General features: G+C 35.7%; 1 protein-coding gene across 1 annotated transcript in view; it reads left to right on the plus strand.

Moving 5' to 3' along the window:
• The window catches only part of LOC140146931 (spectrin beta chain, non-erythrocytic 1-like), a 103,830-nt gene that overhangs the window by 21,152 nt on the left and 65,795 nt on the right, over positions 1-16,883 (plus strand). The window contains 1 exon segment of the mRNA XM_072168783.1: positions 9,814-9,965. Coding sequence (XP_072024884.1) covers positions 9,814-9,965 — 152 coding nt within the window.

The following is a 16,883-nucleotide window of genomic DNA, read 5'->3' on the forward strand; positions in this document are numbered from 1 at the left end:
ATTTGATGGAGAGCACCACAACATGTGATTAAGTTCCAGGTTTGCATTTCACAAGTTAAAGATCATGATCTAAACTTGAGACTAAAAAGGTAAGATATTTTATGAAATCTTTTTCCCTGAATATTTGTCACAACACACAACATAATGACAGGCAGCCAGACTTTAAATTTAATCAAAGCATACATTCATTTTTTTTCGTCCACTTCATTTTCCTGTGACAGAATTTCCAAGTTAGATATGAGAAGTTGTCATTACTGATCACAAAACCAATACCGATATTGGATTTTCCCCACACTTGTGCCGTTGTGTGTACAGGATGCTTTCAATAATATTATAAAAAAAGTATGAAAATTCAGTAAAGAACCGATTCAAGCTATAAGCAGTCTGCACACACACACAAGCGTCTCTTTAAAGATTCACAACGCTCTTTCATAAATCATTTGACGTAGCATGGTATAAGGTCCAGCTCCATGGTTATCACGGAGTCGGTATTCTGTCAATACTCATTAATACGGGGAAAAGTACAAGAGAATTTCGAGTATATCTTGATGACAGATGCGGCGTGCACCAATCTGTAAAAACATGATCTATAATACCAGGGGCCTGCTCAAATATCACCATGATGCATCTTCCTCTTGTCTTGTTGTGGACAAGGCTTCCAAGTCCAATAAAAAGATCTAGGGATGTTCTAAAGGATGTTTCAGAATAAAGCTGTATTTTTTATTAAAGTTATGAATATTATAGGTTGTTTAGGAATTTGTTTTCACAGGTAGTGATATGTGATTATTTGATGACTAAAATTATGATGCTTGCTAGAGGTATGGAAATGACATACCTTCTGCATAGTAAATAAGCTTCTCCAGAATAATTATCTTGAAATTGCAAAAGTTATTTTGTCAATGTTTGTGTGTTTGCAGAGATCTGATACATGTGCATGTAAGCTTGAGCTCTGATTGGCTGAATGAATTAGGTCATGAATAATTTATGGCCAATCAGAGATCATTTTAGATGACCATGGGATCAATTGAATACCTGAGTGGAAGAAGGGCCCAACTCCAATATTTTACAAAAATGAGTTTGACCCAGCATTTTATTGCCAGCAGACTGTTCTTCCTTGTGTATGAAAAATGAGCCAAAATCCACTCTCTAAATAGTCTTCCATGTACATTTAATCATGGTTTTTATGGAAGAAAGGCCCAACTCCATGGAGTTAGGCCCTTCTTCCGCACATATTGGATTAAAGAGGAATTTTGTTCATCCATGAAATCTACTTTCACTACAATAAACTTACTTGCTAACATATTACATGCTTCTACTTGTGCAATTAATGGATAATTATCAAATTTCTGTAGCTATTTATAACACATCTGCTAAAAAAACTGGCACTTGTAGTATATTAGTGGAAGAAGGGCCCAACTCCAGCTCGCATTAAGACATGTACCGTTGCCATGGAAACATCATATATAATTTCGAATGTATGTAATATTATATGTTCATGTATTATAGGTCCCCTGAAGATGAAAACATTCTGTCTATAAAACTTTTTCAAATATTAAGTTTTTTCTTAATATCTCAAAAACAGTTTTGATGGAGTTGGGCCCTTCTTCCACTCAGGTATTCAATTCATTAGCTGACTGCCTGAACACTAAAACAAACAAAAAAGAAGGAAAATTTTTTTAAAAAAGAGTAAAATCATTAATAAATAAAAACAATTTTGAACAAACAAAAATTGTATTTTGTATTTCAAATAATTTTTGAGGCAAAATAATGATTACAGAATAATATCCAAACAAATAGGCTAGCAAAACCTATGCCAAATCTGAGATTCAGATCTCATGGCGTTCTATTTAGCACAAGACTTGCGAACTTTGAAGTTTAACTTGTTCTTTAAACTTGTTCAATCTCCCTAGCGACCAACAATTGAATTCATACTGAACTCAGTCAAATGGAAAATTACTAACCAAGCATTTCGATTTAAATTTACAATAGAATAAAAAGCCACAAAATCGACTTGGTTGTTCAAATACAAGGCAATTGTTGTTTGGCATAGGTTGCATGGATCCAGGTAGCATATAAGGTGGCTTATTGAGTACATAATAATGCCGGGGAAACAATTTTCATCAATCTTTCTTTTTTCAACTTTTCTCAGCTAATGTTAAATGACTGTAATTATCAAAATAGACCATGCTAAACTTGATTCAGTGGGTTGAGTTGACATAAAAAGACAAATAGTCAATTACGTGTACATTCAGTTTGGCAGCAAGTACTTACAATTGTAAAACGCTTTGCACAGTTTCTGTCTTTTCTAAGTTTTGGTGAAAGTGAAAAATGGTAGCTGGCGAAAAATTAGCTCATCATCAATAGCTCATCATCAAAAGGTATTGATATGAATGAAACATTTGTTCAAAGCATCAAGTCCCTGGCCTGCGCTTCATCAACTTTGAACTTCACTTTATCAATGTCATCACCTAATTTTTATCTCTTGATAAGCCTGTAAGCTCATATATCAGCCAGGTCTAGCCCTGAAGTTCATTAATAATCTTTGAGCTAAAAATAACATTTTGTTATTGCTTTATGTTGTTGGTGTAGTTTCAAGTTGAGTATATATTAACCAATGTGCTGATTGCTACATTGCAATTAAATCAAAAACCAATTAAGTTACCAATTCAGGTCAAACTAAAAATTATTATTCGAGTGAAAAATATTAGCAACAAATTTTGTACTGTGAGAGGAGAAGTTCAGGTTCAGCGATCATAACCCCTGCTGTGTTTTTGTGTCATGACCTTGGAATGCATGCTGCATCCAACATCCAATTTTCTCACTTTCTGGAAATTTTACTCCCACTCAAACCCAGACTTGGGACTGATTATATTTTGGGACAGTTGTTTGTGTATTGAGAGTGTGGGAAAAGATGGCGAGATTTAGTTTTATCATTCCAGTGCTAAAATGGTATACCCAGGTAGTGAAAGTGTGTTAAAAATTTTGAGCGTTGTATTTTAGAGCCGTCGCCCAGGGTGATGGTATTTTAAGACGAAGGCTATGTACAGGCTTGTGAAGCTTGGGTAGGGTTTTGCACTTGGCATTTTGCTAATGCTAGAGTGTATATAGGGACCTTTGAGATTCGATTGATATATAGTCACAAGTCTGTCAATGGCGGAGGAAATGTTTCTCAACTGTAAAAGCCTCAACTTTACGCTTTTATTTGGGAGGAGTATAATGTAAATAAAGTGGAATTGGAGAGCATGTAAGAATGTGACTGGAATTGTTGTTAATTCCTTGACAATAATGTGGTACAAGGCATGCAGAAGTTGGGGACTGAGTTGATCTATAATGCTGTACCAAGAACATGTCGACAACATACAAGGTAAAATGATAGCTGGTTTGAATTGATCAGTAGGTAGAAGTACAGAGTTCCTTCCCTCGCATGCATGGTATTGATTCCTAGTACATTCAGTCAGAGGAGTCATGGAGCATACAACACTGAGAATTGGTAGCCAGGGTCTGCCCTGGTGGTTCTCAGTGTTATATTAGTTCCTTCCATTCATATATTTTGCATAGGCAGAGAAAATCACAAGGGTCCAACCAGTTGGATAAAAGTGACAGTATGCACTATGCAGGCCCGTAGACAGGATTTATTTATATTTTTGCTATTTATATTATTTATGTTTTATATTTCCTTCAATAAGGGCTGATTTTCTTATTTACAGAAAAAAGTGGATCTTTTTATTTGGCTTGACATGGGGGAAAGGGGAGGGGTTGCACCCACACCCCCTGGCTAGTGGCTATGGCTTTGTAGTATTGCATGATCATACAATTTTGTAAGAAAGAAAATTATTTATAAGCCTACATTTTAGTCAACCATTTCCTTCAGAACTTTCCCTAAATTATTATAAAAGCATGTCAAGCCTTAGATTATATTTGGTTGTTTTTTCAAGTGATGTCTGGCCTAGGCCTACATGTTTCTTTTGAAGTGCACAAATCATTTTCCTTAAAACAGCAACATCAACAACAACAACATGTACAATTCAAAGTGGAAAATAACAAATTGCTTCAAATTTTTTTAATGACCCCCTTAAAAGAATGGGGTGGGGTGGGCTGAAAATTATTTTGATAATTCACTGCTCAAAACTGTTACATTCATACATTGTAACTTTATAAGCAAGGCTGTGGAACACATAGAGCGTGTTTCTACAGGCGCACCGCTAAGTTACCACTAAATGGATAACGCTATCTTACCGTTATCTTACCGTTATCTTACCGTTTAACCTGCTGTTTCCACAGACAGGTTTTTGCCGTTGGCGTGTTCATACCGTTTAATCTGAATGACAAACATGTTTTAAAAGTGTATTTTGTCTTACCTTTTACGGTAGTATCGCCAAAATCTTGCATCGTAGGCCTAGAATTAATGCTAGAATGGATTGTTTAATGGTTGATTATTGCTAAATAATCAATTTTTTTGTTATATTTTGCAAATCAACAGAAAAGTTTTACATTTTACACAGTTTTCACTATTTTGTAGCATTTACAAATTTCCGTGAGCAAACCCCGAATTCCGTGAGTTTTTCTGTTTTTCCGTATCACAGAGAAATTGTGGCTTTACATAATAGTTTGGACTTGTTATGTTGCCCAGTCTGTTATTAACGTTTTTGTCATGTCGTCTGTCCAATTAACATGTTGATTAACAGCCATTTTGTTTGATTTTGCTCAATAATCGGCAAGTTACCGCTTAGGTCTGTTTCCACAGAAAATCTACCCGCTTCGTCAACGGCAAAACCTACTCCAACGAGGTTTCCGTTGGCGATGAAAAGGCGTTACAAAAAGGCGTTGGAGGCTGTTTCCACAGGAGTGATTAACGGTTCCATACCGTTTCCAAAACGGTATTTGGCTCTGTAGAAACACGCTCATATTTACCTGTACCTGGGAATGCAAATTACATGTGAGATTGGTCGAGGCAAGAAAGCTAATGATATTTGGTAGTCGTAGAGTGTAGGTTTTATGTTTTGTGATTGAACCCCGCATTGAACGTGATAGGTTTATGTAGCCATAGGGTAGGCAGACGCCATTAGGCCCATTATGTTTCAAAATAAAAGATGTCGTTCACTAATGTGAGTGGTGGGTGATGTGGTTGAGGCAGTGGACAGGTTTGCATTTTGAAGTGTGCAGTGCTGCTTGTTTTGCTGTGACAATCACAACGTAAGGCAACGAAAAAAAACACCCTGTTTCTTTACGGGAGGATGGACTTTTCAAGTAGGGTCGATTGGTTGGGAATTTTGTTGGTTTAAAAAAAATTCAGGAACCTAAAATGACCCCAAAAATATCACAGAATGCTTAATATTTGGCAAAAATTTAATGTTTTTTTTTGCAAACATATTTTGAAAATCTTCTGAATTTTTTCAAACATTTTCAGTCAAAATCAATAAATTTTGTCCCCCAAAACAGCTGATTTTACATGATTTTAGCCAAAAGTAAAAAAACAATTCTCTGAAATATCTGGGTTGGTCAGGCCCATAATAATAAAACAAGGTTTGGTTTTTTTCATCGCCTAAAGCCACAATTTTAATCTTGGTAACTGAATAACATCTCCAAATCTTATGGACATGATGAACTCGAGTCGAACATCTTAATCCCTATTATTGCTCCAATTTGAAAGTCTGAATGTTCACATATTCACAAATTTTATAATTTTAAAAGTAAAACAACACCCAAATCGTATGAGAAAGAATAAAAGCATTTATGTGCCTTGTTCAATTGGTTCTTGTGAAATATTTTGTTTGTTTTATTAGTGTCTTGATAAATATTTAAACATGATTGTGCATGTTGTGATTTCATTTTCTTACATTCCATTTTCAAGGTAACACAGTTATCATAATCCTATTTAGTGATCTTTGTATTTCAAATCTCACTCAGGATAAATAGAAATCACTCCTTGATAAATATAACTAATTATAACAGTAGGTGTCTATGATAACAAGTACAGAATTTGTTCAATTGCTTAGCCATGGAGAGATGAGCTTATTCTGCAGAAATAAGGGCTAATTAGCTCTAGATAGGGATCCATGACAGGAATGTCCCAATCAAGCAAGAGTTTTCATTCAGAGATGAGTTTATACACAGGCAGAAAGATTCTAAATTATGTTTTGGTAAAATGTGTACCATGAAAAGCATCAGAGAAGATATCTTTCCATTCCCATAATCCTTTGCAACATGATGCATCACCTCACTATCAAATGACACTCCTATTACTCTGCACAGCGCCCTTTGTTTTCATGTTGAGAATACATGTAGACTGGCTAAACATGGGTCGATAGTCAAGAAATAACATTTTGCAAGATCCAGATACTCTATTCATTGAGGTACTTTTTGTCACTAGATCGACATTGTTGCATTTAGACAGCAAATCAGTACAGAAAATTGATATGGAAGAAATGCATTGTGGGAAGTATACATGTAATATAATCTTCTGCAAAAACATTAATTTTTTAATATAAATATTGCAATTCTGATTTGGTGTTGGTGGAAGCATTAAAATGTAGGATTTACTGGGGTATTTGCGTACAAAGCACACACAAAATGTTCAATATATCAGGCTATTTTAGCCCAGATGAAGGTGAATTCTGGTATTTGATTGGCCAGTGTGTGTGCGGAGTGTGCAAAATTGTGCAATTTTGGCCCAAAACATGGCATTTTTCAAACTAAAAGGGAAGATGCACTTGGTAATTATTGCTTTATTTTTTCTTCTATTAAGATTTTTAGGAAGGATTTCCCAGATACAAAACTTTAAGGGGGAATGTGTCTCCTATGCACCACCCCTGCTTCCTCCACCTAGATGTTCAGATTACCTTTAATTTTTAACCATTTGTAAGGTGCAGTAGGTGTTTGTGTTTACACATGATCTTGTAAAGGATGGCCTATGGACTTGTTCAGTCAGTCACACATAACAAGAGGCACTCCGACATCTAATCAGTTTGGTCATTGATAAATGTCATCAATGTAAACAGACCAATGGACATTGTGTGTTTATGTTGCGTTGCTTATCTGTCGTGTTCCGATTGGGATCGTGCAGCTGCAGGGTCCTGTATTGCCACATTTTTTGATAAATTTGAGCAACAAATGGCAGAGGTATAATGTAACAAATTGGTAGAACTTTTTGTCATAAGGATATGGTTCTGATAGCATTTATTCTACCCCCCCCCACACACGTTTGGCAAATGAAATGGGAGCATTTATTGCAAACAATATGGTAGATGCTTTGTCTCCAAGAAAAATTGTGGAAAAGTTAAATATGTTGGAATTTTGTTTCCTTAGTAATCAATAGGTATGACATAATGTGCAGTGGCTGTTGTAACTGGCAGTCAAGCTTCAGCTCTGGTTTCTCCAAAAACAGTCTCAATTTTTTTAAACAGGCAATGTGATAAGTAATAATAATTTTATATGCCATTAGTATTTAAAACATAGTTTTAAAATGGATGATTTTCTAATTTTAGTTTAATTGACAGACTAGTGGATAGAAGTATGGATACTTGCTAATTAGAATTTAGCTATTAAAATAAATAATCTTCTAAAGGTATTCCTAGAGTATCCCAGAAACCAATGAAATATATGCTGGTATCTCTGTGAATATAAATGCAGCATGTTACCAGTCAAATTAGTAAATAATTGCTAATCGCATTTCTAACACTCACTAGTGAAAGTGCATTTGGTGCATGTTATGATAATGAGTTTGCTAATCGCTGTAGCTCATCGCTGATGGCTATCAAGCCATGCTGTGCTGACCTGCCCTGCCCTGGAAAATATGCTGTTATCTCTCTGTCTCTGTATTCCATGTCCAGCCTGTATTTTGAGAGGAAAAAATGCTTTATTTTGGTCAAGTTTGTGAGCTAGGGTCTACATTTATAAACTGCTAAAAGATAACAATTTTTACATAGTGTAGCTGGGGAAGAACACGCCCCAAAACGAACAAACAAATAAACAAGTCCTGCTTATTGCATTGAAGTAACAGTCTGGGAACTTTATCAAAAATAAGAAATATGCCCTCTAATTTATCAGAGAAAAATTTCATGAAAGTTTTGTGCTTTAATTTGTGATTTGTAAGTGACTCAAATACATGTAATTGCAAAACTAAGTTGTAATACAGACTGCCAGTGTGGGATTATTTTGTACAAAAATGGCTAAAATAAGTGTTTTGAACTTTATGAAATGAATATAAATAAAAATGCATATAAAAATGTAAATTTATATTTCAGATTTAGTCTGTGATCTCTTTGTTTCTCTTGCCTATTTGAGGGTTGCTGTCCTGGGTGCTGTCAAAACAATCAATATTCAGTATGAAAAAGTGAAACAAATTATATTGCAATATAATGCATCAAATTGCACTCATGAGAAGCTGCACTGATCTTCAATATGTATAATTTCACCTTTTCTAATCTATAACTCTGCAAGTCAATAACTATGAACAAGATTTTTATTACATAGATGGTAGATCATTTAAGGAAGTTGTTAATTAAATTAATTTTCTAATTACAAAATGTGATTTGTTAGGTTCAAAGTATTATTTAGAGCTATCAAATTTAATCTTGACTTTGTGTGTTGGTAGCAGAGACAGAGTCATACTTTATTTAAGTCTTGATTAAATACTGCTGAATACCTTTTTAATTCCAAAACACTAGGTAGCTATTGACTATCCAAGAGATAATAATTAACACTATCCATAACAAGCCAATTAATTAATTAATTGCTCAGAACATATGTAATCGAAACTAATGATCACTTCAGATCAAAAGTAGTGACAAACATTTGGATTTCCCTTTTCATAAGCTCACTTCTCTATAATATTTAACTGGCCTTGATATTGTACATGAAGTAGCTAGACAGTATCATGAATAATCGGTGCATCTTCCATAATGTATGATTTTCAATTGAGTTTTGATGAAATATTGTGTAATCTCCTGGTGCGGTAACTTTTCCTTTGAGATCTGTGACATGTCCAACTTTGATATTAGACGAGGGGAAGAGAGACGCTCCTGAATCGATTTAATTATTTTGCTATATAAATTGCCTGAAGGCTGTGGTGTACGCAGTAACAGAATCTGTGGTAAACAAGTTACATTCATTTTAAAATATTGGCAAGCTAATATTCTAGAAATTTGTGGGTATACATGTTCTTGTGCTTAATATTTGCATCTACATCAACAACATAATGAATGTAACAAGAAACTATATAAAAGAGGCATTTCGTGATCGACAGTCTAATCTCCCACTTTTGTCGAAAAAAGTTTTCATATTACTGGAAACCTCTGGCTACATAATGTTTATCTGCAAACTATTTCTTGCAGATTCATTCTCTTGGCAAAAATATTGTTGAATTTGTATTTCTGTTAATGAAATTACAACATGGTGATCTACATGTATGGAGAAGTGTTATAGGCCCTACTCTCAGATTAATAAGTAAACAGATTGGAATTTTCCATGCCTGTGCCCTCTACGCGTACTCGAATTCAGATGACGCCAGTACAGCGTTCAGACCTGGCGACATCGCGCAAAGTTTCTTTTGTGTACGCTCGCGCTATTTGCGCTATTTTTGAGTTTGCTCACGTGGTACCTGACTTAGCGTCGATCCCCATGGGCAGCATGCTAAGTTTCCACGGTATGGTTAATTGGTTATACTATACACATAATTAATAAATTATGCATAATTTGCAAACACAAAATCGGAATCAACAGAAATTTTTGTTCTGCTTAGAAGTAATATTACAATCTAAGTAATCTAACATTTTCTTTTCCTTTTTCTCTCCCGCCATGTTTTATTCTTCCCAGATGAGCGTGAACTTGTACAGAAGAAAACATTCTGCAAATGGGTCAACTCCCACCTCCAAAGAGTATCCTGCCATATCCTGGATCTCTACACAGACCTCCGAGATGGACGCATGTTAATCAAATTACTTGAAGTTCTCTCGGGAGAAAAATTGGTAGGTATTGGTGTAAGTTGTAGTCTTGTGAAAAAAACTGGATGCGAACCAGAGTGAGGACTTGTATTATAAGCTGGAAGTGATGATTCTGCTTTAATTGGACTCCTCTATACATCCGAGTTGCGGACACTTCTGACAAAGACTTAGCTGAAATAAAGATCTGAGACTTGACAGACATAACAGACATACGTGTATAGGTGTTAGCTGCTGACACTATATGTTGCAAAATATGTGGGCCTCATAACAGCGCAAACTAAAAAGGTATTAACATCAACGCAACAGCCAAAACTTGTGCGTATTAGATGTGTGATATATGTACATACCAAAAATAAGGTGTGCAAGCTGGGTTTATTTTTGGGCACAGTGAAATAAAAAGTACTAAACATCCCCACCTATTGCACTGATTCAGGTTATAGTGTTGTTACCTCACCTAACATGATGTTAGTTTTGTGAGAGTAAAATGGACCAATCCTATCGCTGGAAAGCGTCTTTGACCCAGACCCAGGGCTAGCAGTTGACTCTCAAAACCTGGAGTCCGGAAATGGTAGAAGATATAAGTGAAGTTTACTGTAATATTAACCCAATGCATATTTGGACCATTACATTTAGAATTCTCGATATCTAAAAATGTTTTGCCTTTGCCTTTGCCTTGACCTAACTTTCGTGGTAGGTAAGCTGAGCTAGTGGTATGACTTTAACACACATTGAAGCTGAGTGTAAAATCAAGCAAAATGAGAGTTTGTTGCTAAAAACCTTTGAGATATGATCAACAGAAGTATTGTTCGAATTCAAATAGATATCTCGGGAAGTTCAGGACCCAAAAGTGCAATTTTGGTAGAAATTTTAGCTAATAAATATTAAGGGCTTTTCAAAATTCCTTTGATCAGTGGTATTAGTGCTGTCAGTGTAGCCAACATGGGATGTCTCAGTGCTAAATTGCAGACTATTGGCAGATTGCATGACATTGCATGAGCTGCCAGTCAGCATCACCGCAGCCGCTTACAAAATACTTATCTGGGAAAAGGAATATTATAAACCATTTAGATGGGGGTTAATAGGGTATTTGAATTTCGAATATGTTCAGGAAAATATGGATAATAATATTTTTTGAGAAAGCTGTAAATATTTTTAATTAAAACGCATCTTCATTCAAACAAACAGACAAACAAACACTCCACTACCAAATTGATTATTGCCCCACAGAAATTGAGATGCATAAATAAAGCAGCACAGTGTTTATCTGTATGCTAATAGGTCTGAATTCACCCAGCCAGCATTATAGGTTAATAAGTAATTCGGTGCTAACCTGCATATTATGCTGAACACGACACGCCTATGCTACGACAATCAAGATGTTCATGGAGAGGATAGAGAGAGAAATCGGCTCGGGATAATTATAATGTGCATGCAAGTCTAATGTTTATGCTCGGATGATCAGTCACATGGTGATGTGCAGGCAAGAAGGTCATAAGTGTGCGAGTTGCCATCAGTTACTTTCCAACTGTCAGTTTTGAGGCTTTTGTAGCTGGCTGAAATTGGCTGAATTGGGTTTAATTTTGCTGACATTAGTGTGTGTAAAGAGATTTTGTACATGCTTTCCAATTCCACGCTAATATAATACAATACAATAAAATACAATACAAAGAGCATTTGCACAATTTCCTAGTCAGAGCGCTTACAAAATACCTTAATACTACAACTTAACTACAAATGAAGGTGCATCTTAAAATACAAATTACAATACCAATATTGAACATGTTAAGGGAACAAATAAGTTTTTCTGCTTTTTTGAATATATTTGTAGATGAAGATTGTCTAATATAGACAGGTAGCTTATTCCACTCTTTTGATGCAAAAACTGTAAAAGTTCTATCACCAGCTAAGACTCTAGTCATAGGATAGTGAAGATGAAGATAATCATCGCAAGATCGGAGTTGTCTCTTTTGAACATACAATGATAAGCAATTTGATAAATATGTTGGTCCTTGGTTGTGAAGACATTTATATATTATGTACAAGCAAAAGTAATTTGAAAATGATGAAATGGAAAATATCATTTGTGGGCAACTATTTCTGTACCCCTCCCAATCAATACAAACAATTTTCAAATGCTGCAATGATGGCACACTTTTACAGACTCTCAAGTTGCTATCCCTTTACACTGTTGATTCTCATCCTGGATACACCTGCTGGGTGTCGGCATCATTCATTGCAGCGGATCTACATTAGGTTGCTTAGTGTCATGGGATAGGTCATATAGGTAGGATTGTGTTGGAGTGTGTCTATTTGTATTGACAACTTTGCTTGTTTACATGTTGGTCAGATGTTAATGTTGTTTACAGATCAAAATATCAGGGTAGGGGTTCTCAATTCTATTTGTTCACAGGAGTAGGGGACATGGAGGGCCAAACGATGTCAAAGATCCATGTTTGAGGGCCAAAATAGACGTGCCTTGTTTTGCTATGTAGCCTGTGCATTCCAGAGCTGCGCAAGGGCCAACCACACTGGTCAGTGGGCCAGATAGGCCTGTGGGTCACCTATTGAGAACACATGCGTTAGGGCACAGCTTAGAGCCAGAACAATTCATGAATCCATAATATGGCCTTCCATGATATAATTTGGCTGTTGAGAGGTGCATAGCTGAAAAGCTGCAGTCCCGGAGCTGCAGTAGGGCATCATAGATGAGTCTTCTTTGAGGAGAATTTGGAATGTAAATTCAGCGTGTTAACTGTCAGGTTGGAGTTGGAGTGAGCTCTCAGGATAGAGCGTGCGAGTGACAAATCGATGAGGAATTTAATGTGTGGGACATGTTATGTTGATGTTGAAAGTGTTTGGAGTACATTCTTGGCAGGCTACTACTCAGTGTTAGGCTCATTAATGGATAAATTGGCAGTGTCATGGGGCTAATATTAGTATCATATTGTATACCTACCAGTAATTGATACAGATAATGATGTTGGTGATGAGATGATGGAGGCAGGTGTGGTTATTTCAGCAAGAGCAAGGATTCTGTTAGGCAAGAATTGTGTTAGCATAAATTTAACAGTGATGGAGGCTTTACATCGTAAAAACATGTAGGTTTTATTCCTATATATGACAGAGATTAGCATCAGGATTCAGGAGAATTTAGCAGACTTAGAAGAGCAGTGTAAAGACAGACAGACAGACAGAAAGAAAGACAGGCAGAAAGACACACAGACAGAAAGATAGACAGGCAAAGAAAGAAAGAAAAATATTACATCAGATGTTCCAATCAATATACACATAGCAAGAATACACTCCAGAAAAGATGTCCACTTGATGTGGACCAAAACAAAAAAAGACGCATTTAAGTGTTCCTCCATTCAGTATTTTCAATACAATTTACAAAAACCTTTTTCTCAATAAAATTTGTTTGCAAATACAAATAGCAAAATGTTCAGCACTTGTTCTATCAGAGGCAGTATACTTTGATGAATTTATGAGGTTTGCCATTTTAAAATACCTTTTAAATATTTATATCTCCATGAGTCAGATGTTTCTGTCAATTTCCCACACAAAATAGGTGATCAGACAATTCAAAACGCATCAATTCTGGTAATCAGGTTTTCCCACTTTTACCGAAAATTCACCTACAACGGATTCAGATTGATTTCTCTTTGTGCAAGACTTTGCCCTAAAAACTATGGTAATTGCATATAATGATGATGATCAAGCACAGGTAATCTAATTCATCTCATAGAGTTGAAAATAAAATATATTAATAAGTAATTACCAATTCCAAAATTATATCCATCCATTCAAAACCTAGCAGCAAAGTGCTATGTTTACTACCACGCCTTCAGTTTTCACAGCTAAAAACCAGGACACCAATTTATTTTGAAAATATGTATCCCATTATCTGCCCAAGGGATTTCTTGGCTCGTTACCATCACCCATTTGCATTTTGAAGACCCTTCAACCCGGGTCATAATTGCATTAAAATATAGACATTTTTAATAACCGTACCTCGTCAAATATAGCACGGTCTCATCTGCCACCACCATATTGTGAAATGACGTTGACACTGCAGGAGCCGATGGAAAAAATGGGAAAGCAACGGAATTGCTAATTGTTATGCAGGTCACTCAATCAATAATATGCGCACAAATCTAAAAATCATCAGTGTTGGGATTAATGAAGGTTTTTGTTTTTTTATAAGTTAATTGTGTTTTGAAACATAATTACGGTTTCAATTGGAAGGGTCAGAACTGATTAATATGTCTATGGAGGATGGCTCGTGTAACTACGTACCATCGCAAATAGTTTGGTTGGATGAATAGCTTCTCACTCGTGGAGTGATATTAATAGCAGGGGTTAAGCGCTGAAGACGACTGCTAGGCTTGGCTCTCCCTCTGCTGATAAAATTCATTAAAAATTCACGAGTCCCAAGATTAATGAGTGTCCTAGTTAGTTAGGTTTATGAAGTGCAAAATAATTGTAGCTACATGTGCATGGATGAATGCACTTACATGTTAGTGATATAATCTGGAAATAGTGAAAGTTAAATATTCACAAGTTGGGGAGTTTGATGATAGCTGTAATTCATTAGGATAGTGGGATGAAAATATGTTTGGGATACCATGTTCTGTCAAATTAAAACTCCCATTTAACAAATGCCTCCTGCCATATTTTCAATCAAACTGTTCCGTAAATGCTGTCAAAATACAATGCAGTATCCGTATTTTCGAACATGCGATCACTGATTTTATGATGCATGCACTGTGCGGCCATTGTTATCAACAGTGGGCTTAAAGTATTTTTGTGGAAATTCTTTATTGTTTGTGGAGCATCGCAGCCAAGGCATTAGCCAGAGGTGTTGGTCAAAAATACGTTATTCTACAAAATCAGGGTGTCCACTTCCTATTCATTCCATTGTAAAAATCAGAATTTTAGGGTGTCCAAATTGAAAACAGGGCGTCCAAATGAACCTAATTAACACTTCCCTAAAATTTGGAAAATCACGAAACATCAGGGGCATTAGAGTGAATACTGTAATATACACCAGGCACAAAAAAGAAACTGCGTCAGTTATATTCATCCTTGCTGTTCAATAACTTGATAATTTTGGATTATTCTGAAATATACATTTTGTTAATTGGACTTTGCTTTCTCATTTGACACCCTGTTCGTGAAAAGCGAACAAGAATTGACCAAGATATGCGCCTCAAAGCCTCAAACCCCAAAATCAAAAGTTGCATTTTCAACGATTTTCAATGGGAACGCATTGTTGTATTGCACACAAGCACCACACGCCAATCAATAAAGCACACAGTGTAACAGGCACAATTGAATTGTTAAAATGGCAACTTTTCATTTTGGGGTTTGAGAGTTTGGAGGCGCATATCTTGGTCAATTCTTGCTCAATGTTCACGAACAGGGTGTCAAATGAGAAAGAAAAGTCCAATTAACAAAATGTATATTTCAGAATAATCCAAAATTATCAAGTTATTGAACAGCAAGGATGAATATAACTGACGAGTTTCTTTTTGTGCCTGGTGTAGTACACGATACAATAAGATTTTTTAAAGAGTCAGAGTGATTTAAAAATTGATGTTTAATTTTTGAAAAAAAAAAGACAAAAAGTTGAGTGAGAATGAAACCAGACTGAATGGTGCGTGTAAAATCAACTTGTTTGATATGACAGGCAACACGTTATTAATCAATTTCTTGCTGTCAGTGCACATTCAGGAGATTACATATTGTTACATTGAACCAGACATTGAACATGAGTTGAGAAAAAAAAAGCGGGAAAAGAGTATTGATATTATCAGTTTTGTTGGCATACTCTCAAGTTCATGTTCAATTGGATAACTACATGCAAAATTCAATTGCACCTAGTCATTCGATAAGTTTGATAAGTTTATAGACACAGAGGGGTCAGGTTGGAGATAATGACGAGTGCTTGGCAAGCATAATATGCAAATAATTCATTCAGCATTTGTGTCGTACCATAGCGACAAAATAGCACAGCGCTTATTCAGACTTCTTTGATAATACAATTTACATTGCAGTGTACACATATTGAACCTTTGGTAAATATAGCGAGTTATAGCAGGATTTTCCAAACTTGAATCGGTTATTGTTTTTTCTGATTTGGTCATGTGGGATTGTGGATATATTGGCTTGAATCAACTTTGAATGTAAATTGATATTGTATACACTTCAATTGGTTGTTTAATATTTCAAAAGAGGCATTTGACTAAGACGGGTTTGGATAAGGATTTGTGTATAAAAAGGATTGACTTATATTCAGTGATTTGATTATGGGATTGAAAAAGGACAGATTCAGGAGAGAAAAGGATTCAGTCTCCCACCCCCAACTTCAAAAGTGCCCCAATATCTATCATTGCAACTACTCTGTGATGAGGGAGATGATGGGGATGAAAGTAGAAATCCTGTGTAGGTTATTTAAATTAAAAAGTTTTTACTTAAAGTCCTAAAAAGGGGAATGCTATAAATCTTGGGAGGAGTACGGCATCAAAATGATATGTTTGCAAAGATATCAAAGGATAATCCAGCTTTGTTCCTGCAAAAGTCCAAGAAAGGCTAGAAATTCCAGGAAAGGCCAGCAAATTTGGTTCTGGTTACCATCTTAGGTCTAAATGGGCAGTGTACAAAAAAATGTATACTGGTATCTCATAGCAACATGCACCACAGAAATTTGCAGGTCAAGTGCAAGTGCTGTCAAATTTTGCATATAGAGTAATTACTTATTTTCTATGAAAAATGATAAGTTTTGTTGCTATCAAATTCTGAAGGTTTTTGTCCTGAAGGTTTTTTGCTGCACAAAATTTATATACTAAATTATAGTCTGCTCGTTTCTTCCTTTGAGACGTTCGGGAGTACGTTTCTGTTTACTTGAAGGTGATCAACCATCCTCAACTCCTCCTTACAATA

This window comes from Amphiura filiformis, chromosome 1 (genome assembly GCF_039555335.1).
Source record: "Amphiura filiformis chromosome 1, Afil_fr2py, whole genome shotgun sequence".
Classification (NCBI taxonomy): Eukaryota; Metazoa; Echinodermata; class Ophiuroidea; order Amphilepidida; family Amphiuridae; genus Amphiura; species Amphiura filiformis.